At 47.8% G+C, this 24,827-nt stretch overlaps 1 protein-coding gene across 5 annotated transcripts; it reads right to left on the bottom strand.

Annotated features, from left to right (window-relative positions):
• Window positions 1-786: 786 nt before the first annotated feature.
• On the bottom strand, window positions 787-24,714 carry ZNF74 (zinc finger protein 74). 5 transcript variants are annotated; one of them, XM_055322489.1, is made up of 7 exons: window positions 24,199-24,714; window positions 23,768-23,853; window positions 12,457-12,583; window positions 11,984-12,082; window positions 10,775-10,869; window positions 8,441-10,573; window positions 4,955-6,010 (listed from the first exon to the last, which is right to left on the bottom strand). In XM_055322489.1, the coding sequence occupies exons 1-6, from the start codon at window positions 24,230-24,232 to the stop codon at window positions 9,209-9,211; spliced, it is 1,806 nt and encodes a 601-aa protein (XP_055178464.1). In that variant the 5' UTR covers window positions 24,233-24,714; the 3' UTR covers window positions 4,955-6,010; window positions 8,441-9,208. The 5 variants fall into 5 exon arrangements, with proteins under 5 accessions (XP_055178462.1, XP_055178464.1, XP_055178460.1 ...); XM_055322487.1 differs by lacking the exon at window positions 4,955-6,010 and adding an exon at window positions 787-900 and having other exon boundaries at window positions 8,441-10,869; XM_055322485.1 differs by having other exon boundaries at window positions 8,441-10,869.
• Between the last annotated feature and the right edge of the window lie 113 nt (window positions 24,715-24,827).

Genomic DNA, 24,827 nt, shown 5'->3' with positions numbered 1-24,827 from the left:
GGGTGCTGGATAGCTTGAGACATTGGCCAGACCCCGATCTACATGGGTGTAGTGGGGACCAGTTGATGTGTATTTCACTGAGACACAGGGCCCTGACCCTTATGTAGGATGATATCCCATAGCCCCCTCCCTGTTCTATGTAGAAGTGTCAACTGAGTCTCCCCTCGAGGTTCTGCGGGCCCAGGAGTGGTTACCCCACGGACAAGCAGGTAATGGAGCGCTGCTGCGTCCCTTCAAAAGTGGATGTGCTCAATCTTAAAAAGGAAGGAAACTCCGACTCAGGCTACAATGTGGATGAACCTCGAAGACATCATGCAAAATGAGAGAAGCCAGGCACAAACGGGGCAAATTCATAAAGCTAGAAAGAATAGAGGTTGCCAGAGGCTGGGGGCAGCAGGGAATGAGGAGTTAGTGTTTAATGGGCGCAGAGGTTCAATTTTACAAAATGAAAATGTTCTGGAGCCATTATGGTGATGGTTTTTTTTTAAAGATTTTATTTATTTATTCGTGAGAGACACACATACACACACACAGAGACAGAGACACAGGCAGAGGGAGAAGCAGGCCCCATGCAGGGACCCCTGACTCGGGACTCGATCCAGGGACCCCAGAATCACGCCCTGGGCGCTAAACCGCTGAGCTACTCAGGGATCCCCTGTGGTGATGGTTTTTATAACAACGCGAATGCACTTTTTTAAAAAAAAATCTCTTTAAAAAATTTTTCTTTATGATAGTCACAGAGAGAGAGAGAGAGAGAGAGAGAGAGAGAGGCAGAGACATAGGCAGAGGGAGAAGCAGGCTCCATGCACCGGGAGCCCGACGTGGGACTCGATCCCAGGTCTCCAGGATCGTGCCCTGGGCCAAAGGCAGGCACTAAACCGCTGCGCCACCCAGGGTTCCCTAAAAAAAAAAAAAAAGATTTTTTTTTTAAACAACTCTGCCCCCAACCCTAAACTTTTTTTTTTTTTTAAGATTTATTTATTTATGATAGACACACAGAGAGAGGCAGAGACACAGGCAGAGGGAGAAGCAGGCTCCACGCTGGGAGCCCGACGTGGGACCTGATCCCAAGTCTCCAGGATCACGCCCTGGGCCAAAGGCAGGCGCCAAACTGCTGAGCCACCCAGGGATTCCCCCCCAAAAAGATTTTTATTGGGGCCTTTCCTTGGTTGGAGGGTTTGGTGCCATGGGACGAGAAGACCCAGACTCGGGGCATTCTTCAATGGCTCAGGCTGCTTGGGGCCTCATTAAGAGTGGTCACTGACTCAGCAACGGGAACTCTGAGGCCTTAGAGACTATAAGCTTTCCTCTGAGAAATAATGCTAGGCATCTGTGTCAAGAACCTTCCTTCTTCAGCATCTGTGTGTCCCCATTCCATTTTATCTGCCATACTTTTTCCATCTCTAACTCCAACTGTAAGCCATGTGAGAGGAGGAGTTGGCAGGCTGTGGCCCAGGTGCCAAATCTGGCTGGTTGTGCATTTTCATAAATAGAGGTTGGCTGAAGCAAGCTCACGTGTGTGTGTGCGTGCGCACACACACACACACGCAGTGCTTGTTCAGGCCATGCTTGGGCTTCCAATCCTTGGAGTCATCAGCAAAGTCATGTACCCTTTGAACTATGCCAGGTCGCTTCAATAATCCCTCCCCTAATGTACCCACTGGGTGGGGACACACACATCAACCTCTGCGACAATAGGGCAGGTCAGGTTCCAGGCCACAACTGAGTGATGAAGCAAGGGAAGAGCTGAGGTCATGGCCACCAGTGCTGGAAAGGGTGGGCAGGGCACATCCGTTTCTGTGAGTCTAGTGGATCCCGTGTAATAAATTACTAGGTTTTTTTTTTTTTTGGGGGGGGGGGTCACTAGATTTGTTGGCCAATCAGGGCATGTCAGCAGTGTTTAAAGTTAAGTCGGAGCCAGTGTAATGCAGGTGCAAAAGCCAGGCAGTGCCTTTTTCCTGGTCTAAATCCAAAATTGTTTATTAAATGTTGAAAATTGGATGGAATCAAATCGGACCTCTCCTTCTATGACAGGGGAACTGAAGGACACCACAAAAACTTGCGTTTTGCTCCATATTCCCGCTTCTATTCTTGTTAGGACCTGCAACCCCACTTTACACATGCCTCAGAACGCAAATAGTATAACAGTGTATGTCCCTGTGAGGGACAAGGAGTTAATGATTTCTCTAGAACAGATCAGTAGGACCAGGTGAGAATGACCGGACAAAGCCATCCCATGTGCATTCCAGACCACGGGTACTAGACATCTCATCGCCAAGACCCCTTAGATCCAAGGGATAACATGTGGGCCCTTGTCTTTGTTCTAACCAGTTCCTGGATGCCTGAGGAGACTCATGGCATCAGACCATGATCCACAATACAAAGACCCCAGACCCTAAATAAAGAAAGGGTTCATGCTCCTTTCCTTCCCTAGTTGCCCCAGATGCTCTGTCTGTATCTGCTCTGTCTTTATCTTCAATAAATTCTGCTCTCATCTCCTGCTGGCTTGTGTTTGAAGCCAAGGACCTTCCAGGCTGAGGGTCCCCCTCTGGGTCCTTGGTCCCAGTCTGCTGGCATCACTTCTCCTCTTGTAGAGAGTGAGTGTGGTCTTAGGGCATACCTCAGAGATATCCTGTAGCTTCTATAGTTCCCATACGATGTGCTCATGGTTGGGGGCGGCCTCTTCCAGTCAATATCCTAGGTATTAGGGCACATCCTCCACCAACTGGAGTACTATCTTATTGACCTTAGGGGGCCAGGCCTAACTTGAGAGTGGAGATGCCCTTTAGCATAATTACTAAATGTGGGTCCATTTTACAATTATCTCCATTGGGTTATGGTGACATTAGGCCCTTTACAAAGGCTCCAGGGTAAAACATTCAGATCAAATTTTTTTTTATTTTTTTAAAGCTTTTATTTATTCATTCACGAGAGACACAGGGAGATAGGCAGAGACACAGGCAGAGGGAGAAGCAGGCTCCATGCAGGGAGCCCGATGTGGGTGGGACTCAATCCCGGGACTCGAACCTGCGACACCAGGATCACGCCCTGGGCCAAAGGCAGACGCCAAACCACTGAGCCACCCAGGGATCCCCCAAGAAAGGTCTTTCTTCAGATCGCCTCTGAGCCCTTAGACTATTCTCCATAACCACTCCCAAAATGATTCTAGAAGGAAGAGGAAAATGAAATGGAAACGGACACCCCAAACTTGATTTAATTGGAAATTCAAAATTTTACTGAAATCATTTACACAATTAGAATATGAAAAGGGCACCAGTTGGCTCTTGTGTCTAAATGATACTGCCTTGGAATTAACTTCAACTTCTGCTGAGATGTGCGGATTGGCCTGCAAATCTGTGGTCCTCAAATAAGTAATTATAGGCCCGTTGGACTTATGGACATGGATGTGCAATTTCAGTCTGCTCCAGCACTCACAGCCATGAGCAAGGTCCTTTTCCTTGCTCTAAAGTGTATTCATGGCATGAAAAAGAGCCCTAGTTCTAACCCCAACTCCTACCCCAGCCCTAACCCCCACCCTTTTCCCAACTCTCAAAATGCAACCTGAACCACAGGAACCTGGGAACCTGGGGTGTCGCGTAACCTTACACTGGCCCCACCCTAACACAGCCGCTTTGACCTCTGGTGTGCCGTTGCCACAAAGGCCAACTCTGTCCTTTGTCCCGCTGCCCTCATTCTTAGCTAGTAGTCCCACCCAGGCTGGCACCACAAGCTGGAGGCAAACTGGCAAGGAGCCAGGCTTGCTGGCTGCCCCAGGTTGGAAGGGGTGGTCTCAGCCGGTGTGTGCTCCTGGGCTCTCCCTCCCATGTGTGTTGATAGCATCACAACTTGGGTCAGGGGGAACAGTGTCATTGAGGAGAAGTGCTATGGGAAGAGTACGGGTGTTGTATTTTATTATTCAAAGCAGAAATTGCTCATTGTACTAATTGCAAAATAAGTATCTGTTGTTTTAACAATTCATTAGATTAAAAGTCAGTCCTGGGATCCCTGGGTGGTGCAGCGGTTTGGCGCCTGCCTTTGGCCCGGGGCGCGATCCTGGAGACCCGGGATCGAATCCCACGTCGGGCTCCCGGTGCATGGAGCCTGCTTCTCCCTCCGCCTGTGTCTCTGCCTCTCTCTCTATCATAAATGAATAAAAAAATTTAAAAAAAAATTAAAAAAAAAAAGTCAGTCCTAACTCATCATCTAGAAATTGGTAGCATGTGGTGCATCTCCTTGCAGACACCCTGTAAATCAGGGGTCCTCCATGGGTTCCATCCCAGGCACCATGCCATGATCTCGGGAGGCCCCCACCTCCACTTCATCCTTCATCTTTTTTTTTTTTTTTTTTAGCAAGCAGGAGAACGATCCCAGCAGTGGTGCCTAGCAGCTGAGACAGGAGCTGAATTTGGGGCAACTCTCCCTGCTGAGTGCAGAATTCCCATCAGAGGTTGTTCACTGTCAGGCAAAACCTGAATGAAATCCTGAGCTCACTGTTGAACAATTCTGCTTGTTGCACCTCAAGCCCTAGAGAAGTCAATTCACGTGTAGTAAATGTTAATACACGCTTGGTGAATAAAGCTTATTTTAGTAAGAGTTTATTTTAGCAGAGAAGATATGTTAAAAAATCTTTTAATAAATCCAATTATATCTCCATAACAATGTATATTATGGTATATGATCATTCTGAGGTGTGCCAAGAAGGTAAAAATCAGCATCCAGCCCTGATTTTTTGAAGTCTTAGCAAACTAGGTCTATAAAGACAGTTCAAAAAAAAAATAAAATAAAGACAGTTCATTAACCTGGTAAACAAGCAGTCATGGCCAACAGTGGCATCTCACCGAAGAGTGAAATAGTAGATCTGTCTCCTTTCAAGTCCAGAGAAAGACCCACATGCTGTGCCAATGAGGAATGAAACAACTGTGAGGAATGACAAATGGACTTAAACTGTTTATTTTCTTACACAAGAACTCAGAAAGTTGAATGTTGGTGGCTGAAACAGTTGCTCAAGAATTTCATCTAAGGCCTAGGATCCTTCTATTTTTCCACTCCACATGTGACTTTTGTCCTCAATTGTCTCATGATGCAAGATGGCTACTATACCTCTAGGCATTGCATCCAAGTTCCAAGTAGGAAGAAGGGGACAGGGAAGGAATACAAAACAAAGACTTCCCCAAAACTCTGGCAGATTTCCACTTGAGCCTTATTGTTCAGAACTGGGCCATGTGGTCACCCCAGCTGTAACAGAGTCTTTAGAGGCCAAAGTGTTTTGGGGTGACATAATGGCCCCCCACCTCAAATAGAGTCTGCCACTGATGACCACTGCCACCAACACTGAGTGCTGCTTTAGAAGTGCTAGCCAATGTAGGTTTTTAAAAGAAACAAAATAAAAGGCTCTCTGTATGAAAAGGAGTGGCAAGCTTTTTATTTCCAAGTTATATGAGTTTACCTAGAAAGCCCAATAAAATGTTAGAGACCTAGAATAATTCAATGAAGTTGCTAGATATAAAATAAATATACAAAAAGATATATACAATCAACAGTTGCCCTATATAAAACAGAAAGACTTGACTTAGAAACCCCACAAAATTAGAATGAAGTTAATAAACATACGTACTGAACATATATGTAAGAACATCTATGAAGAAAACTAAACAGCTTTTCTGATGGTTAGAGACAGATTTGAATGGTACTTTGATGAGAAGATTGAATATTGTATAGAACTATAGGAATTCTTCACACACTAGTCAGTTCTAGTCAAACCCCAATGAGATATGCAGGTGCAAAAAGAGGTTGAACTCAGAAGAATAATCTTGGGTTATCTGAAAGAATTAGATTTTTAAAAAACCTTTTAAAAAACCCACAGAGGGCAGCCCCGGTGGCGCAGTGGTTTAGCGCCGCCTGCAGCCTGGGTGTGATCCTGGAGACCTGGATTGAGTCCCGCGTCGGGCTTCCTGTATGGAGCCTGCTTCTCCCTCTGCCTGTGTCTCTGTCTCTCTCTCTCTCTGTGTCTCTAGGAATAAATAAACAAAATCTTAAAAAAAAAAAAAAAACCCACAGAAAGTACTGTCCTGGTCCTACTACATATAAAGTGAATTATGAAGCTACAAACAGAAAAGAGGTCTAAGAACAGTGAGGAATGCCATTCTAGAATGATGCAGGGACCTTGGAAGTTACATCCCAAACAGATGGATATAAGAGTTCAATGCAAAATATGGAACCAAAAAAGGATTTATTTTTTATTTCTTTTATTTTTTTAAAGATTTATTTATTTATTCATGATAGACATAGAGAGGCAGAGACGCAGGCAGAGGGAGAAGCAGGCTCCATGCCAGGAGCCCGACGTGGGACTCGATCCCGGGACTCCAGGATCGCGCCCTGGGCCAAAGGCAGGCGCCAAACCGCTGAGCCACCCAGGGATCCCCCAAAAAAGGATTTAAAGAAGGGGCTAAAAAAAAAAAAAAAAAAAAAAAAAAAAAAAAAAAAAAAGAAGGGGCTAAGGGCCAAGAAAAAATATAAAGAAACAAACCAAAAAGACCAAGTTACACAGAATCTGAACATCTCTGTTCATTAAAAATGTGGTAACAAAGGTAAAAATGTATGTGCCAAGGCACTGTGTGTATAAAGAACAAAGAATGGAAGAGACAATTCATATGAAGAGAAGAAAAAGGTCAAAAAACACAAACCAATAATACTCTTGATGTATGAAAATGGTAAATATAAAAAGTGGAGATGATGCCAAGTGTGTGCAAGTGTGCAGGGAAAGGGGTGCTCTTGGAGCCCATGTGGGAGAATGAAAAATGTCGTGCTGGGTTTGACCTAGAAAGAGCTTTGTGGTGTCTGTGAACTCTGCCTGTGAATTCTACTTCTCAGAATTTATTCTGAGGAAATGATCGAAGGGCAGAATGGGTTTCTGTTCGAGAATTACAATAAAGGAACAGATCAATCATGACACTGGTAAAACACAGCCATCAATAATGTTTCTGAAAAATATTTTGTAATATGGAAAACACTCATCATAAAACATTTCCCATTTATGGGAAAAGACAGAATTAATGTGCAAAGTATGAATCTAGTTTTGCTTAAAAGCAAAGGCATAATATATGTGCACAGAAAAAAAGACCTTGACATAAGTGTACCTCTGGCAGTGGCCTATGAACTGATACTGAAGGGTCCTTGCATTCTTAGGATTTTTTTAATTTTTTCCAGATTCCTGCAGTATATACATATTGTTTGTATAATCATGAAAAAAAAGTTTTATGTAAATGAAAGAAAAATATCAAATCTCCAATGATAAGAGGGAAGAGGGTATATTCAAATCATTTTCAGTACAAAAGACCAAGAATCAAAACTTGTTCAATATTCATCCTCATTAGTTATTGAAGGTGCAAAGTAAAGTGATAATAAGGTGCCACTCAGCTGAGTACATAGAAGCACCACAGGGTTGACAGCAGGCACGGTGTCCAGAGCTCCACAGAGATGTTTTAAGTTCTTTTGAAATAAGAAAATTGAGTATGAAAATAATGACCTAAGCCCAGATTGTATTTGTCCTTTTACAAAAGCAGCTGTAAAACAGGACTTTTCCTATTTGGCACAGAAGGCCCCACGACTGCCATGATGTGGCCCTGGGGACCGTGTAATGGGAGGCTGGCTTGCACACACTCTGGAGGAATGCAGTGGAGTTGCAGATGCCCAGGAGCATCGCTGTGTTGTTACTGTGCCCTGAACGAAGGCTGTCTGGACAGCCAGCTTCGAGCAGGGAGTCCTCCGTCTTGGGGAGGTGCTGTGCAGGGGACGTTCCCAGCTGACCACTATTGCTGACTGATTGCTTCATATGAAATGGTATTACTTTTGCACACTACCAAAATCATACGAAAATGATTCCTGAAGCTGTTCATTTCCTTTATCTCAAAATTTTCACTTTTTAGAATCTAAGAAAATGCTTAAGAAGTATAATGCCAAAATATGCTCTATGAAGAATGGTTTATAATGGTGAAGTGATCTATAATAAAAACATGGAAATAACTTCAATATCCAACAAAAGAACATCCAATAGAATACTCTGCTTCCATTGGGAAGTATAACTCCAGACAGTTCAATTACTTGGGAAAAAAATTCTGCTATGCAGCTAGGTGGGGGGGGGGGGAAGGTTAAAAAGATATATACACTGTATGCGGTAATGTAAAAATCCACTTTGAAACCAGCAGAAGGTAATGTATCAAAGTGCGAAATGCAGTTTACTAGGAATTATGGGGGCCTTTTTCCTTAATTCCACATTTCCTGAAATGTGGTGATTTTGCTGCCATAATTTAAAAAGTATACAAAAATCATTTCATAAACTATAGCTCTCTGTATAAATGTAAAGTATTGTCACTGAGAAAGCAGCTTAGACTTGCTTAGGACCAAGCAGAAGGAACATTAATTCCAGGTGAACATTACCCACCTCTGCAGGGAGCACAGGGGCAGGTCCCATGGACGAGCTCCTCCCGCAGGGCTGAGCCAGTGTGCTGAGCTCACTGGAGCAGAGGGAGGCGCTGCAGGATGAAGGCGCGCTTCCTAGACACGTCTATCCCAACACCACACCTGGACGGACGCTGAACAGGTGGCCAGGCTCGATGCTAGCATGTCAGGACCTGGCTACACCGATGCCAGGACACACTTCTGAGACGGAGGTGCTGTCACTACTGGATGACTTTGCGGTAGTGCTGCTTCAGTGGGGTGAGTCCAGGAAATTTGCCTTTCCCTAAACCCCCACCATTCAAGATCCTTCTCCCCTCCTGGAATATACTAGTGTTCACTTAGAAGTAAACTGTTCATGATTCTTGTTTGTTTTTATTATCATTATTATCATTCTAAACATAACAGCATACAAAGGAAATTCCTGATCGAAACCATGCCAGGAGCCCGCCGTCCAAAGACACAACGATTGACGTACCTTCTTTCTGTCTGTAGGAAAGATCTATTCCCCATGTCAGTGACCTGCAAACCCGTTAAAGAAAACAGGATGACAGGACAACCTCAAAAGGCCCTTGACTCTTCTCGCCTAACGCATAGTGCTTCCCGGGACAGTGATGACCTCTGAGAGAGCTGTCCCTGCGCATGGGGTGTGGGCACAGGGCTGGTCTCTAATCCGGAGGCATGGGCAGGCTGTGTGTATCTGAGCTGCCAGGCTTTCTATGGAAGGAACGAGGCTGATGGTGAGCATGCAGTGCTAATTTCCAGGCTTGCTGCCCAGGGGGGAAGTCCTGCCGGAGGAGGGCTGCACCACACACAGGAGCTTTGCCACGTCCAGGGGATCGATGGGGTCCACGCCACTCACGCCCGTGCCCCCTGCACCCAGCAGGCCGCCAGGCATGTAGTAGGTGCTCAGTAAGTGCTTATTGAACTGGATGGCAAAGGGCTTCTCCTCGCTGTGTCTTCTCTGGTGTTCAGTGAGGTGAGTGCTCCAGCCAAACATTTCCCCGCACTCGTTACATCTGAATGACTTCTCCCCAGAGTGGATCTTCTGATGTTTGATGAGACAGTGATTCTGGCTAAAGGCTTTGCCGCATTCACCACATTTGTAGGGCTTCTCCCCGGTGTGGATGCGCTGGTGCACGATGAGGGACGAGTGGCAGCTGAAGGCCTTCCAGCAGCGGCTGCAGTCAAAGGGCTTCTCACCCGTGTGGATGCGCTGGTGCACGATGAGGTAGGAGTGGGAGCTGAAGGCTTTCCCACACTCATTGCACTTGAAGGGCTTCTCGCCGCTGTGGATGCGCTGGTGCACGACGAGGTAGGAGTGGCAGCTGAAGGCCTTGCCGCACTCAGAGCACTTGAAGGGCTTCTCGCCCGTGTGGATGCGCTGGTGCAGGGTGAGGCGTGAGCGGCTGCTGAAGGCCTTCCCGCACTCACCGCACTTAAACGGCTTGTCCCCATTGTGGATCTTCTCGTGCACAGTCAGGGACGAGTGGCAGGTGAAGGCCTTGCCGCACGCGCCGCACTGGTAGGGCTTCTCGCCAGTGTGGATGCGCTGGTGGCGCGTCAGGTGCGTCCTCTGGTTGAAGGCCTTGCCGCACGCGCCACACTGGTAGGGCTTCTCGCCCGTGTGCACGCGCAGGTGCATGTTGAGCAGCGAGCTGCAGCTGAAGGCCTTCTCACAGGCGCTGCACTTGTAGGGCCGCTCGCCTGTGTGGATGCGGTGGTGCACGTTCAGGGACGAGTGGCAGCTGAAGGCCTTCCCGCATTCACCACAGAAGAAGGGCTTCTCCCCGGTGTGGATGCGCTGGTGCTCCAGGAGGTTGGTGCTCCAGGTGAAGGCCTTGCCGCACTCGTGGCACTTGTAGGCCTTCTCCCGGGCGTGCCACCGCCGGTGCAGGGTCAGGGCTGAGCTCTGCCCGAAGGCTTTCCCACACTCGGCACACGGGAAGAGGCCTTCTCCGGCGGCCACGCACCGCCGCCCGCTTGTCGGAGGGTGTTCGCTGCGGTCGCCGGCCCTGGCCAGGCCTCTCCCCTGGCCTCTCCGTGGCTTAAGGGCCACCTCACCAGGACGGAAACTCTCTGTAGGCCCGTCAGGAGGGTCTTCTTCTGCAGGAATGTTCTGGGGGGTGAAGAGGGTGCACCCAGGGGGTAAATCCTTCTCAGATGCCTTGTGGCCCTGCCAGTGCCCCTCTGGGCAAACATCCCCACAGCTGCCCGGTGCTGGCCTCTGGAGCACAGCTTCACCCCTGGGCACAGCAGCCCATGGGCCCTCGCGGGCCCTCCCGTCACCCAGAAGGGGGCTGTGGATGCTGGACCTCACCAGTGGCTTGGTGATCGGCTCCTGGCATGGCTCTTCCTTGTAAATGCCCTGCTGTTGACACCACTTGTCCTCCACCCCAGGCCCGGGCTCCCCTCCTATAAGGAAGAGGAAATGCAATCTTCCATAAGCAGGTGGAGGTGTGACAGAACTCAAACTGAGGTCTGACGGCAGAGGGGGGGTTCGGACAAGCACAGAAAGGAGAGCCAGGCCAACAGCCAGAGCGCTAGAAGGCCTGAGGGGCAGAGCCCAGGGGCAGGCATCCCTGGTGAGACGAGCCCACCAGGCGGAGGTGGGGGAGATGGAACTCCAGACAGAGCCAGGGGGTGAGGGACGGAGCAGGGTCATGGGGTCTGCCAGTTGGACACGATTTACTTATTGAAACATCGACTGAAAGACCACTGTGTGGGAACCGGGTCGGGGCCAGGTGTGAACACAGGGTAAGCACAAGCCCAGAAATGAGAATTACATGCAAATTCCCCGTGGCGCCAGAAGGGAAGAGTGTCCCCTTACCGCCTCTCTGGTTTTTGCTTTAGAAGGCTTACAACTTACAACTGTAAATGTATGCTCTGGCCCTGAGACATATACACATCTTTTCATTTTTTAAAGATTTATTTATTTGACAGAAAGAGAGAGAGAGAGAGAAAGCACAAGAAGAAGGAGTGGGAGAAGCAGACTCCTCAAGGAGCAGAGAGCCTGACACGGGGCTGGATCTTAGGACCCTGGGATCATGACCTGAGCCAAAGGCAGAGGCTTAACCGACTTAGCCGCCCAGGCCCCTGTACATCTCTTTAAAAGCTAAATCCATCTCTTGTTAGCTTTGCATCTCAGGAGGACCATCTGCCTGGGAGCCACCTCTGCAAACTATGATCCCCATCTCTCCCCACCCCCAGGCTGACACTGCTCTCTTCTCGGTGAGGGAGGCCCTGGACCCCAGTTCCACACATACTCCACACCCCCTTGCATCCAACAGGTGCCACTAGTGACATGTTCCCAGAGGTGCGGACATGACTGCTGTTTCCCGGCAGTCGAAGGCAGATGTCTGCCTGGTTTGCTCACCGCTATATTCCCAGCACAGGTCCCCATGCATAGTCGCTGCTCAATGTGGGCATTGAAGGAAGGAAGGGAAGCGGGACCACGTGGGGGTGGGGGTAGGGGAGTGGTCCTGGGAGGCAGGAGTCTGCATATCCTTCCACTGTGTGCCCGACTCACCTGAACAAGCCCCTCCAGGGACTTCTCCAGGCATCCACCATGGCTCCTCGCCTCGTTCCAGGTGGGAGATCACATCCGGCTTGCAGACAGGGGGCCCTGCTTGCAGGGGGAAGTGGTGTGTGCCATACCCGGGGATGTGGGTCTTACATGTAGAACCCAAACTAAAGTGTGCACGCTGAGGACCCCATGGGGTCTGTCTTTCTCCCTTGGAAAGCTCCAGGGCACGCTGGGCTCCCAGGCCCCTGTCCACCCCCTCCCTTTCTTCTGGTCCCACCTCAGGACCAGCCCCACTGCCAGGCAAGGATGCTGGTAGTAGTTACCATGCACTGCCCAGCCCCAACCGGGGCACAGCGGCCACATCTCCCACATCCTGCAGGGCCTGCACCAGGGCTGGCACTGAAGGGAGGCTTGGTAATAGCTATACTACGGCAGAACGCCCAGACTACACACCAAGCTTCCGGGAGCTGTCTTACCCAGGGCAAGAAGGTTCTGGTAGTTCTCCAGCATCACGTCACGGTACAAGGCCCTCTGAGGGGAATCTAGCTGGCCCCACTCCTCCTGGGTGAAGTCCACAGCCACATCCTTGAAAGTCACCGATTCCTGGAATGACATGCACATTCTCATTCGCCCAGGATGGGAGTGATTCAGACTGTGTTCATGGTTCCAAGGGAGCCACATGTCGACTGAGGACCTCAGGAATGAAGGGTTAGCCTCAGGTGACCTTCTCCTGTGTATGGAAGGTTGTGCTATGGGTGCCATCTGTCATACACACCACGCCTGGGCTGGGCATCACCATGCAGACCCTGGCCTTCTGGACTGGGATGGCCAAGCTAACTGGCCAGCCTGGATCCAGGTGCCTCTATGGGCTGGAGTCTCCCTGAGTTTTGGGTAAGATGCTATGCTTCCAGCATTAAGAATGTCAAATTTAAGAACTTGAAAGAATAGTACAAAGAACCCAGAAACACCATTGTGAAAAGATCCTACTCTGGACAGGAAGCCATTATCACACCCTAAGGAAGGAAACTCTGTACTTATCAGCAAGTTCTGTCAGCAGTCGACCAAGGGAGCCACTCTGTGTTCTTTCTGCTTGCTTCCCACACCATCCCTTCCCACAGGACCCCTGCTCCCCCCCTCCCCAACTCTGGTCACTGACACTTGCACACACTCCTCCTCTAGAACCCCTCTAGGCTCTTCTGCTGATCTGGGCTGCTCATCCACTCTGGAGCCTCCAGGCTGCCACCCCAATGTTCCCTTCACTCTTTACCCTCCAATCCCACTGTGGATCCCCCTTGCCAGCAAATAACCTCTCAAAGCCCATCTGAGTGCTGACCTAAGGTGGCAAGGGTGGTTGTCTCTTCAAAGATGTGGGCGCCATGGAACCCTGGTGTAAAACCCCTGGTGTAAACCCAGGGCATTACATTAGATATAAGAACAAAGAAAAAGTCAAGTGGAGGAGGCCTGGCTCCCACCTTGTGTTTGCTGGGAGTGACTGGCATGTGGCCAAGCTCCCAGAGGTCACCGGACTTCTCTGGAAACCTTGGATTTGCATCAGCATCCATGGTCAGGCACGGGGGTGTGGAATTTCAAACCCTGAGAGGCCTTGTGCCTACCAGGAGGTTGGGAAGAGTGGGGACATCCTTTGGGGTCACAAGAGCTTTGACCTTCAGCTCTAAAAGTGGCTTATACCTTTCTTTTCTTTTTTTCTAAGATTTTATTTATTTATTTGACAGAGAACCAGAGAGTACAAGTGACGGAAATGGCAGAGGCAGAGGGAGAAGCAGGATACCCGCTGAGCAGGGAGCTGGATGTAGGGCTCGATCCCAGGACCCTGGGATCATGACCTGAGCCAAAGGCAGATGCTTAACAACTGAGCCACCCAGGGGTCCCAGCTTATACTTTTAGATTGTTCTCAAAGCTGCTGCAGAGTGAACTCTGTCCCCCTGAAATTCCTATGTGGAAGCCCTCCTTTCCAACATGATTGTATTTGGAGACAGGTCAATAGGAGGTAACTGAGGTTATGTTGGGTCATAAAAGTGGGCCCAGATCTGACAAGCCTCCCAAGAAGGGGACAGAAGAACTCTCTCTTTCCATCATGCGTTCTGAGGAAAGGAGGCCTGAGGGCACTGTGAGAGCCAGAGAGAAAGACGCAGAAACTGGACCCTGCTGACACCCTGATCTCAGACTTCTCACCTCTGGAACTGTTAGAAAATCAATTTCTGTTGTTCAAGCTGCCAAGTCAGTGGTATTCTGTTATGGCAGTCGGAGCTCAGCCAACATAAAACAGTAGGAAAGATATAGCCCATCTTTATACCATACACAAAACGCAGCTCCAGGTGCAGCAAGGATCTACATGTGGAGGCTTCTGGGAGACAACTCTGTAAGTCCCTGGACGGCATGACAGCAAACTCAGAAGCCAGGAGGAGAAGATTTACATTTACTCCATGAACGTTTACATTTTCTACACGCAGCACTGATAAATTGCTAAGAAGAAAGAAAAAAAAATGGGCATAGGGTAGAAGCAGACAATTCACAGAAGACTGGCAAATGATTAAGAAGCACAGGAGGAGGGATCCCTGGACGGCTCAGCCGTTTGGTGCCTGCCTTCGTCCCAGGGCGTGGTCCTAGAGTCCTGGGATCGAATTCCACATTGGACTCCCTGCATGGAGCCTGCTTCTCCCTCTGCCTGTGTCTCTGCCCCCCTCTCTCTCTCTGTGTCTCTCATGAATGAATGGATGAAATCTTTAAAAAAAAAAAAAAGCAGCAGCAGCACACGAGGAGACAGTCACACTAGACATCCAGAAATGAGAAATAAAGCAGAAAGATACCATTTCACATGCAGCAGAGTGGCAAAATATGTAAAGCCTGGAAATACCAAGTGTGGACTGGTCTATGAGGAAATGAGATGGTCTTACATCGCTGGACAGGTGTAAGGGGGACATCCATTCTGGAAAGCAAAACCTATTCTACTATCTCTAGTAAAGCTGAGAGTGTGTGTTCCCTGTGCCTCAAAAGTCCACTATGAGATTCCTATCCAGTCTAGAGAGGCTGAGTAAACACCGGAAACGTCCTGAATGCCCATCAGTAGGGATGGCATACACCAGGATACCATGCAGCATTGAAAACGAACGTGGTGGAGTAACGTGGGGAGCTTTTTTTTATTTTATTTTATTTTATTTTTTTTATGATAGTCACAGAGAGAGAGAGAGAGAGGCAGAGACACAGGCAGAGGGAGAAGCAGGCTCCATGCACTGGGAGCCCGACGTGGGACTCGATCCCGGGTCTCCAGGATTGCGACCTGGGCCAAAGGCAGGCGCCAAACAGCTGCGCCACCCAGGGATCCCACGTGGGGAGCTTTTAAGAGCATGGCAGTGAGTACAAGAGCAGGCCGAGGGCAACCAGGCCTGGTGTGATGTGACACAGTCCCGTGTGCAGTTTACAAATACTCATATGTACATCTAGCTCCATTCTCTGGTGCGTAAGGGCATAGGCTCCAAGCTCAGTAGCCTGGGTGGGCCCCCTACTCCCACCCTTACTAGCTATGTGAGTTGTGCAGCGGTGTGTGTGTGGGGGGCTCTGTTCTCTTGTTGCCAATAACACTGGTGTCATTGCATCACAGTGAGGATTAAAGAGTTAGTATGTAGGAAGCCCTCATCCAAGGGCCTGGCAGATGGCAGGTGTCCAATGGTGTTTGCTGTTAGTCACCGTCCTCTGAAATTGTCACACACTGAGGAGGGCAGGAGAGGAGGGAGACAGGGATGGGGAGGGAGCAGGGGGGAGGATGCAAAAAACATCTTGCATTTACCTGTAAGGTTTTGGGTTGTTTATTTTTTTAAGATTTTATTTATTGGGATCCCTAGGTGGCGCAGCGGTTTAGCGCCTGCCTTTGGCCCAGGGCGCGATCCTGGAGACCCGGGATCGAGTCCCACGTCGGGCTCCCGGTGCATGGAGCCTCCTTCTCCCTCTGCCTATGTCTCTGCCTCTCTCTCTCTCTGTGACTATCATAAAAAAAAATAAAATAAAATAAAAAGATTTTATTTATTGAGAGAGAGAGAGAAAGTGAGAGAGCATGAGTGAGTGGTGGGGAGGGGCAGAGGAAGAGGGAGAAGCAGGCTCCCCACTATGCAGGGAGCCCAATGCAGGGCTTGATCCCAAGACCCTGATCTCAAGGACCCGAACCAAAGGCAGATGCTTAACCAACTAAGCTACCCAGGTACCCCATGGTTTGTTTTTAAAAACAATTTGTAACAAATATGACAAGATTTAGATATTAATCTTGCAAAGTAGGTACATGGAAGGCTCTTATTATTCTGTTTAAATGCTTTAAAATTTGAAAGTAAGAAAAAGCCATTCAAGGAGGAAGAAAATGCAAATTTCCAGTGGACAATAAAAGGATGAATGATTTGTCAGGAAAATGTAAATCAAAACAAAAATAAGGTCACATGTTTTCCCTATCAGAGTAGCATTAATTAAAACCTGGTATCCCGGCCATGAGGAAGCATTTTTGGTAGAAGTGGGAATTGTTATACCCTTCTGTATACTCATACCACAGAAACAAAAGTTCCTGCACAGAAGGAAGCAAATGCAAAGGTGGGTATTGCAGCGCCCAACCAAGGCCTTAGGACGGCTGGCTAAATTAGAGTACACGCATACAGGCAGACCATGGAAAATAATGCAGCCAGCCAAAGATATGCGTTGTACATTATGTTAAGTGAAAGAAGCCAGGAGGAGGCTACAGAATGTATGATCCTATTTATGTGAAACACCCAGAATAAGCAAACAACAGAGAGACAAAAAAGCAAATTAGTGGTCGCTGTGAGCTAGAATGACTGCTGATGAGCAGAGAGTTTCTTTTTGGGGTTAAGGAAATGTTCCAAAATTGACTGTGGGGATAGTTGCACTGCCTTGTGAATGCCCTCAAAACCACCGAATTGTGCACTTGCAGAGGGTGGATTTTACAGTATGTGAATTATATGTCAATTCAAACAAAAGAAAGCACTGGAATGTGTACAGTATGATCCCATTTATCAAACAACATGCTTAAGCCATGTCTGTGTATGCTGGAGTCTGTGTATGTGAACAAGGGGGCTGGTTGCCTCAGGGAAATGTGACTGTAGATGCAGGGACAGGAGGAGATTATTAACAGACTGTGCTGTGGAACTGTTACACAGCAAATACTGGTTTTGTAAGTTTAAACAAAAAAAAACTTTTCAAAGAAGAAGGAAAATCAGACGAGATCGGGCGCGTTCAGGGTGGTATGGCCATAGACAAGAAGAAGGAAAATCAAAGCAGAGTACCATTTTGTCAGCCATCCAGTCTCTTTGACCTTTACTTTCTCCAGCTAGGGAAAGGACTGGGAGCAGTGGGGTCTCCTGTGGTCGAGGAGAAAATGAAGTGGAGTAAAAGTATGCCAGTCGTGGGTATCAAGGAAAAGACCCAGCGTCCCTCAGTTCCTGCTTGGCCATCTCCTACCCCACTGGCTGAGCACACCAAGAGGCTGGAGACCCTGCCCCAGGCCCTGTGAGAAGACAGCAAATAGCAGTGTGTGTCCAGAACCGTGACAGGGATGTCTACTCTCTCAGGCATTCAAGGAGGGGCAGACCACGGCAGGGAGGGCACAGAAATGGGGTGAGTTGGGCTTTGGCAGTACAGTGAACTGAGGTGGCAGAGGGCCATGTCCTGGGACTTCATGCTCTTGGAGCTCTGGCAACAGATGAGCAGTGGGAGGTGCCGCTGTGGACACAGTAATAAGACATCTACTCCAAGGTGAGGATGCTTGTATTCTGTAGCAGGATGGACAGAGGGAAGGCAGGAGAGAGGGACAACAGGTTCTGGGTGTGGGCTGGAGGAGTGAAGAAGCACCCTGGTAAAAACTGGGTTTCCTCTTCTGCTTCCAGACACAAAACAGTAAAAAGGACCAGATTTGCCCTCTTACCTCAAACAACTAGTAAACTGGGCAAAACGTATGAAACAATGATTGATTTCAAGACACCCACAAGCTGCAGCTCAGAACACAGACCACTGAGAGAAAGGAAACAAAATAACCCCTACAAGCACCCCATCTTCCTACTGGAAACAGTTTCCAGACTGCAATGCAGTTTCCTAACTGGAACCAGACAGAGCCTGTGGTCTCACCAAACTGAGAGTTTAGCGAGTTCAGATTAAAATTTCTGGGGCAACATGCCAGAGCAGAGGGAGTTTCACAGACCCAGAACTCTGGATCCACTTGAGACTGACTGAGGACCAACAGGCATGTGCCTGGGAAGAAACCCCAAACCAGGAAAAGTAACACCAGGAAGAAGTAGGAAGAACAATCATTAAAACTCACAGGAGGCTGGGAGTAGTTTATGTTCTGACCAGCCAGAGTGGAACATCCTTTTGCTGTATGGGCACCACATAAAGTCCCCAGGAGGGGATAGCCTCAGTGGTGTGACAAAATTAACCCAAGACTAAAGCTTCTTTGGCTTCACCTGAACAAAACCTAAAGAACAATCCTTGAAAGGATCCAACTGACACTAAGTAATTTCACCGCATCCCAGAACAAATTCTAGAAATATTTAAGGATGGATGCCTGGGTGGCACAGTGGCTGAGCATCTGCCTTCGGCTCAGGGCATGATCCAGGAGTCTAGGGATCAAGTCCCACAGCGAGCTCCCTGCATGGAGCCTGCTTCTCTCTCTATGTCTCTGCCTTTCTCTGTGGGTCTCTCATGAATAAATAAATAAAATCTTAAAAAAAAAAAAAGAAATATTTAAGGAATTCCAAAAAAAACCCAATACTCAAACTAAAACTCACTCCAGCATCTAATAAAGTACTTAAAAGAAAATTCAAGTTAATAAAATCAGAGAAATTAAGAGTATACTAAAACAGTATTTGTTTACCTCAAAAGAATGCATTAAGGGTGAAACAAAAAAGACACAAGGCATATAGAAAACAAATAGCAAAATGGCAGAGGTAAATCCAGCCACATCAATTCTTATAGTAAAAGTGAATAGTCTTTTTTTTCTTTAATGATTTTATTTATTGGGATCCCTGGGTGGTGCAGCGGTTTGGCGCCTGCCTTTGGTCCAGGGCATGATCCTGGAGACCCGGGATCGAGTCCCACGTCGGGCTCCCGGTGCATGGAGCCTGTTTCTCCCTCTGCCTGTGTCTCTGCCTCTCTCTCCCTCTCTCTGTGTGACTATCATAAAATAAAAAAAAAAAAAAAAGATTTTATTTATTTATTCATGAGACACAGAAAGAGAGGCAGAAACACAGGCAGAGGGAGGAGAAGCAGGCTCCATGTAAGGAGCCCGATGTGAGACTCCATCCCGGGAATCCAGGATCATGCCCTGAGCCAAAGGCAGACGCTCAACTGCTGAACCACCCAGGCATCTCAAATGTGAATGGTCTTTTGTTTTTTTTTTTTTTTTAAAGATTTTATTTATTTATTCATAGACACAGAGAGAGAAAGGCAGAGACACAGGCAGAGGGAGAAGCAGGCTCCATGCAGGGAACCCGACGTGGGACTCGATCCCGGGTCTCCAGGATCACCCCCGGCTGCAGGCGGCGCCAAACCGCTGTGCCACTGGGGCTGCCCAAATGTGAATGGTCTTTACACTCCGACTGAAAATAAGAGATTGTCAAGTTGAATTTAAAAATTAAGACCCAACCATACGTTAGCTATAGAAACCCATTTTAAAAACAAAGACAAAGGTAAACTAAAAGTGGAAGAGTGGGAAAAGATATACTCTGCAAATACTAATCAAAAGAAAGCTGCAGTGGCTATATTAATATTAGACAAAGCAGATTTTGGAGCAAAGGAGATCATCAGAGACAAAGAGAGATGTTATATAATCATTATTACATGATTACATAATGGTCATTATCACAACAGCAATTCATTAAGAACTCACAACAATCTTAACTATAAATGTATCTACTAATAGAGCTTCAAAACACATAAGGCAAAAACTTGATAGGACTGAAAAGAAAAACAGACAAATCCATGATTATACTTGGTAATTTTAACAGTAATCTCTCTCAATAATTGCTAGAACTCAAAAACAGAAAATATGTAAGGATACAGAACAATTGATTAACCCATCATTCTACTGGACTTAATTGACATTCACAGAATACTCTAGTTGACAAAAGCAGAAGACATATTCTTTTCAAGTGCATACAGAACATTTACCAAGATAAAGCACATTCTGGGCAATAAAATAAATCTTAGTAAATCTGAAAAAATTCAAATTATATAAAGTTCCTTCTTCAACTACAACAGAATTAAATTAGAAATCTCTAATAGATATCTGGAGGGACACCTGGGCTGGTGGCTCAGCGGTTGAGCATCTGCCTTTGGCTCAGGGCATGATCCTGGGATCTGGGATCCAGTCTCGTATTAGGCTCCCTGTGAGGAGCCTGCTTCTCCCTCTGCCTTTGTCTCTGCCTCTGTCTCTCTGAGTCTCATGAATAAATAAATAAATCTTAAAAAAAAAAAAAAGGTAGAAAGGTATCTGGAAAAAAAATCCTCCAAAAATTTGGAAATTAAAAACATTCCTAAATAACACATGGTTGAAGAAGAAATCACAACAGAAACTGGATCTATTTTGAACTGAAAAAATGAAAATACAACATAAAATCTGGGGGATGTAGCTAAGGCAGTGTTTAGAGAGAAATGTATAGCATTGGATGCTATATGAGAAAAGAAGAAAGGTGCCAAATCAATATCTGTTTCAACTTTAAGAAATCAAAATAAGTAAAGGAAGGAAATAATAAGAACCTTAAATAAATGGAACAGGAGAGAAAAGCAATAGAGAAAAATCAATGATACCAAAGATGGCTCTTGGAAATGATCAATAAGATCGAAAAATAAACATTTACTATCTCACTCAACAATTCCACTTAGATATATATTCAAGAGAAATTAAAACACAAGTCTAGGGGATCCCTGAGTGGCTCAGCAGTTTAGCACCTGCCTTCGGCTGAGGTCGTGATCCTGGAGTCCCGGGATCAAGTCCCACATTGGGCTCCCTGCATGGAGCCTGCTTCTTCCTCTGCCTGTGGCTCTGCCCCCCCCCCCCCCCGTGTGTCTCTCATAAATAAATAATCTTTAAAAATAAAAAATAAAAAAAAACACATGTCTATACTTGTATTCAAACATTTAGAGCAAGCTTACTTGTAATATCCCAAACCTGGAAACAACCTAATATCTCTCAGCTGATGGATGGATGAACAAATTATAAATGCCCATATAATGGTGTTTGGGGCTGAGTTGTGACCCCTCCAAATTCATAAGTTGAAGCCTTTGCCCCAGTACCTCAGAAAAGTATGCCTGGAGATAGGATCCTTAAAGAGATAATGAAGGAAAAATTAGATCATTTTGATGAGCCATCATCCAACAGGAGTGGTGTCCTTATAAAAAAAGAAAACTTTGAACCAGATACGCACAGAGAAAGACCATGTGAAGACACTGAGAAAAGGTATCTTCACAACCCAAGAAGAGAGGCCTCAGAAGAAACCAATTCTGCTGACATCTTGATCTTGAACTTCCTGAATTGAGACAATAAACTTTTGCTGTTTAAGCCATCTGTAGCACTGTTATGGCAGCCCTTGTAAACTAATACAAATGGTATTATTACTCAGCAACAAAAAAGAACAAACTACTGATTCACATAAAGAACTCAAAAGCATTATGCTAACTGAAATTAGAAACCAAAGACTATGTGGGGCACCTGGCTGGTTCAGTTAGTAGAGCAAGCGACTCTTAATCAAGATGAGGTTTAAGCCCTGCATTAAGTGTAGATTACTTAAAAATAAAATCTTTTAAAAAAAGAAACTAAAGACTATATACTATATATTCCCATATGAAATTCTTAAGAAGGCAAAATTGTGGTTGCCAAGGGGTGGGAGTGGGGAGAGGACTGACTGCAAAGGGGCATGAAGGGAACTTTTTGGGTGATGGAAACATTTTAGGTTATGATTGTGGTGCTGGTTACACAAACTCATCAAATCCTCTATTTAAAATTGGAGAACTTTACTGTAGATAAATTATACCTCAGTAAATGTGATCCAAAAAAGCCACTGGATTTCAGGAAGACAAGAAGGTGGGGGTGATGACACATGCTGAGAACATGCCCATAGCTGAGGCATGCAGGAATAACACATAATGGTCATGGCATTAGCAGGGGAAATGAAAAACATGGGCAGAAACAAAGCTCCAGAGACATCAGAATGTGGTGCTGGAGAAAGGGGGCTGTCAGAGGCCACATGTCTTCCGTGTGGGGGTGTCAACAGGTAAGGGCAGGGTAGGACCTGAGCCTTGCACAGGCTGTCTGGTGGCTATTTACACTGAGAGAAGTCCATGTCCCATGCATCTTCATTCTGTAAGATAGGAAACAAACCCCAGCGAATCAAATGCCGATGTGTGGTAATGAAACTAGTGGGGAAGTCAGAAGAGATCGTGCAGGATGTCTCAGGAGAGCAAAACACTTGACTGTGAGTCTGAGTGGGGCTGCCAGGCAAGAAGAGTACTGAGAAGAGCAGGACCAGTTACTCAAGGCTCTAAGAAGTTGATATTTTAGAAATAACACCTATGCACAAGAAGGGTACTACCCTGAGGTAATCACTCACAAGTGCACACATGCACTTCTTGCTGAACCATCTGTGGGTAAGTTGCAGACATCACGACATCTCACCCTATGGGCTTCACCTTGTACGTTCTAAGTATATTCTCCTACCCAATCACAGTGGTATCATCACACCCAAGAAATGTAATGTTGATGCTATATGATCTAAGAAAAATCCATTTTCAAATTTCCTCAATTGCCCAAACTGCCTTTGATTGAGGGTTTTTTCAATTTTTTTGGATCTATGACCTGTGAAAGATCACGTACTACATTTGACTATCAATAGTCTTTTGAGCGTGTTCTAGAATGACAGAGCATTCTAACACATGACAGTAGCTAGGCACCACATCTCAGGATGTGTTTTAGAGCTATTTCTATTTTTCTGTAATCAGACTCCTTTCAAGTGGGAGGCTAACACAATCACAAAATCCTGAAAGAATCAAAGGACCCTCAACGCTCCAGAGTTTTTCACTACTGTACTCTCTTATCAACTGTACTCTTTCAAATACTGTGAGGGATGAGGGTGGTTTAAGTGGTTGAGTAAGATAAGAAATAAGTCTGTGAAAGGGGGGATTTGGGGCCCACTTTAGCTGCACAAGTGGCCCCATGCCAATTCCTTGCTGAGCTCCCAGATCCTCTAAAACTCCAGGTTTTTCCTTGACGGCCTCATTCCAGGGGCCCCTCCCAGAGGAAAAGGCACACAGGGATGCAACCCCCTCCCAACACTCTTACCCTGGAGCTACCATGCAGCCTTCTTTCAGCTGTTTCGCACTCCCCTGCCTGATTCCATCCCAGAAAACTCCCCCAGGTGAGGACCATGCCCTAAGTCTGCATGTGGAGGTGACTGAAGTGATCTCATGAGCTGTCATCTACTTGCTCGGGATCCACTAAAATCAGTCCTCAGAGCTCCTGGTATGGTGCTGGGCAAACAGGTCCTGGGCAAATGACTCACCAAATGAGCTGAATCAGGGGAGAAGAGACACTTCAAGGGCACACCTGGACTCTCTCCAACCGGAGCTGTTCCCCTGCCCAGAGCATCCCCAGGAAGGGAGAACGGCCCCCCAGAGTGGGAGAGGGGGAGGGGGGACCCCTTGGGTGAAGATTCCGGGCAGGGGAAAAGTGCGAACCCTCTTCATTAAGAACGAGATGTTCAGAAGGAAGAAAAGGCAACCACTCACCGCGGACCTGGCTTCCAGGAGACCCTGATCCAATTTATCCTCTGGATTCTTTTTGAAGGTAAGACCAGGCTCCTGAGAGGACCGAGCTGGGGAGGAGAAATGAGTCAAAGGGGCTGCTCTGCCCATAGCCCCCGGTGCAGGGCTGAGCTGAAGCCCACTCCACCCCTAGCACCCGGCAGGCTCAGAGAGGACTCAGGAACCGCCCCCGCGGGTGGGGTGGGGAGCGAGCCCGAATATCGGCACAATCTGGAGGAAAAACACTGCCCTTGTCTTCCTCTTCAGCATGCTTGAGAACTGGAAACGAACGGGTGTGCACGGTGAGAGGCAGGAGGCCCGACTCTGCCAAGTGCTTCTGGGACACTAGCCTGACCTGAGTGTCAGCCTCCTCGAGCCAGGTCCACAGACCCAGTGACTAGACGAGCCAACTGTACCTGTCTCCCGGGGCTTCGGGGCAGGGATCTCCATGGCGCCCTCGGCAGCGTTCCCCCGGCCGTGCGCGGCTCTGCAGCCTCCTGGGCCCCAGGCCAGGCCCAGGGGCGCGGGTCCTGCTGCTGGGGCTCAGGGGCAGCCTGCAGGGAGGCCCCGGGGGGAGGCCCCCGCACTCCCGGCTGCACGGTCACGGTCACGCCCGCGGAGCCCCCTGCGCCGCTCCCCACCCCCAAGGTCGGGGTCAGGCAAGCTCCGCAAGCGCCCCACACCCCAGGCTGCGCTCACGCCCCATCACCCGCGCCCCGCACAGCCCGGCACACTTCTCCCGGGACACTGCGGGCCGGGAGTACCGCCGGGCTCAGGCTCAGCCGTCCGGAGCCAGCTGGTGCAGAGCGCGGCCGGCAGACAGGCCCGGCGGTGGACGGACAGACCGGCCTACGGTGGCCCAGATGCGCGACCAAGCAGACCGGCCTCCCACAAAAGCCGACCGACTGCCACAAAGGAGCTACCCGGCGACTGCCGCCGGAAAGTGCGCCTGCGCGCATCGGACGCGAACTACAACTTCCGGTAGCCTTTGCGTCTCGCTGGCGCGGACTCCATTTCCCAGAGGGCGTTGGGGTTCCGTCCCAGA

This window comes from Nyctereutes procyonoides, unplaced genomic scaffold (assembly GCF_905146905.1).
Source record: "Nyctereutes procyonoides isolate TBG_1078 unplaced genomic scaffold, NYPRO_anot_genome, whole genome shotgun sequence".
Lineage (NCBI taxonomy): Eukaryota > Metazoa > Chordata > Mammalia > Carnivora > Canidae > Nyctereutes > Nyctereutes procyonoides.
This window is presented reverse-complemented; position numbering and strand designations above follow the sequence as displayed.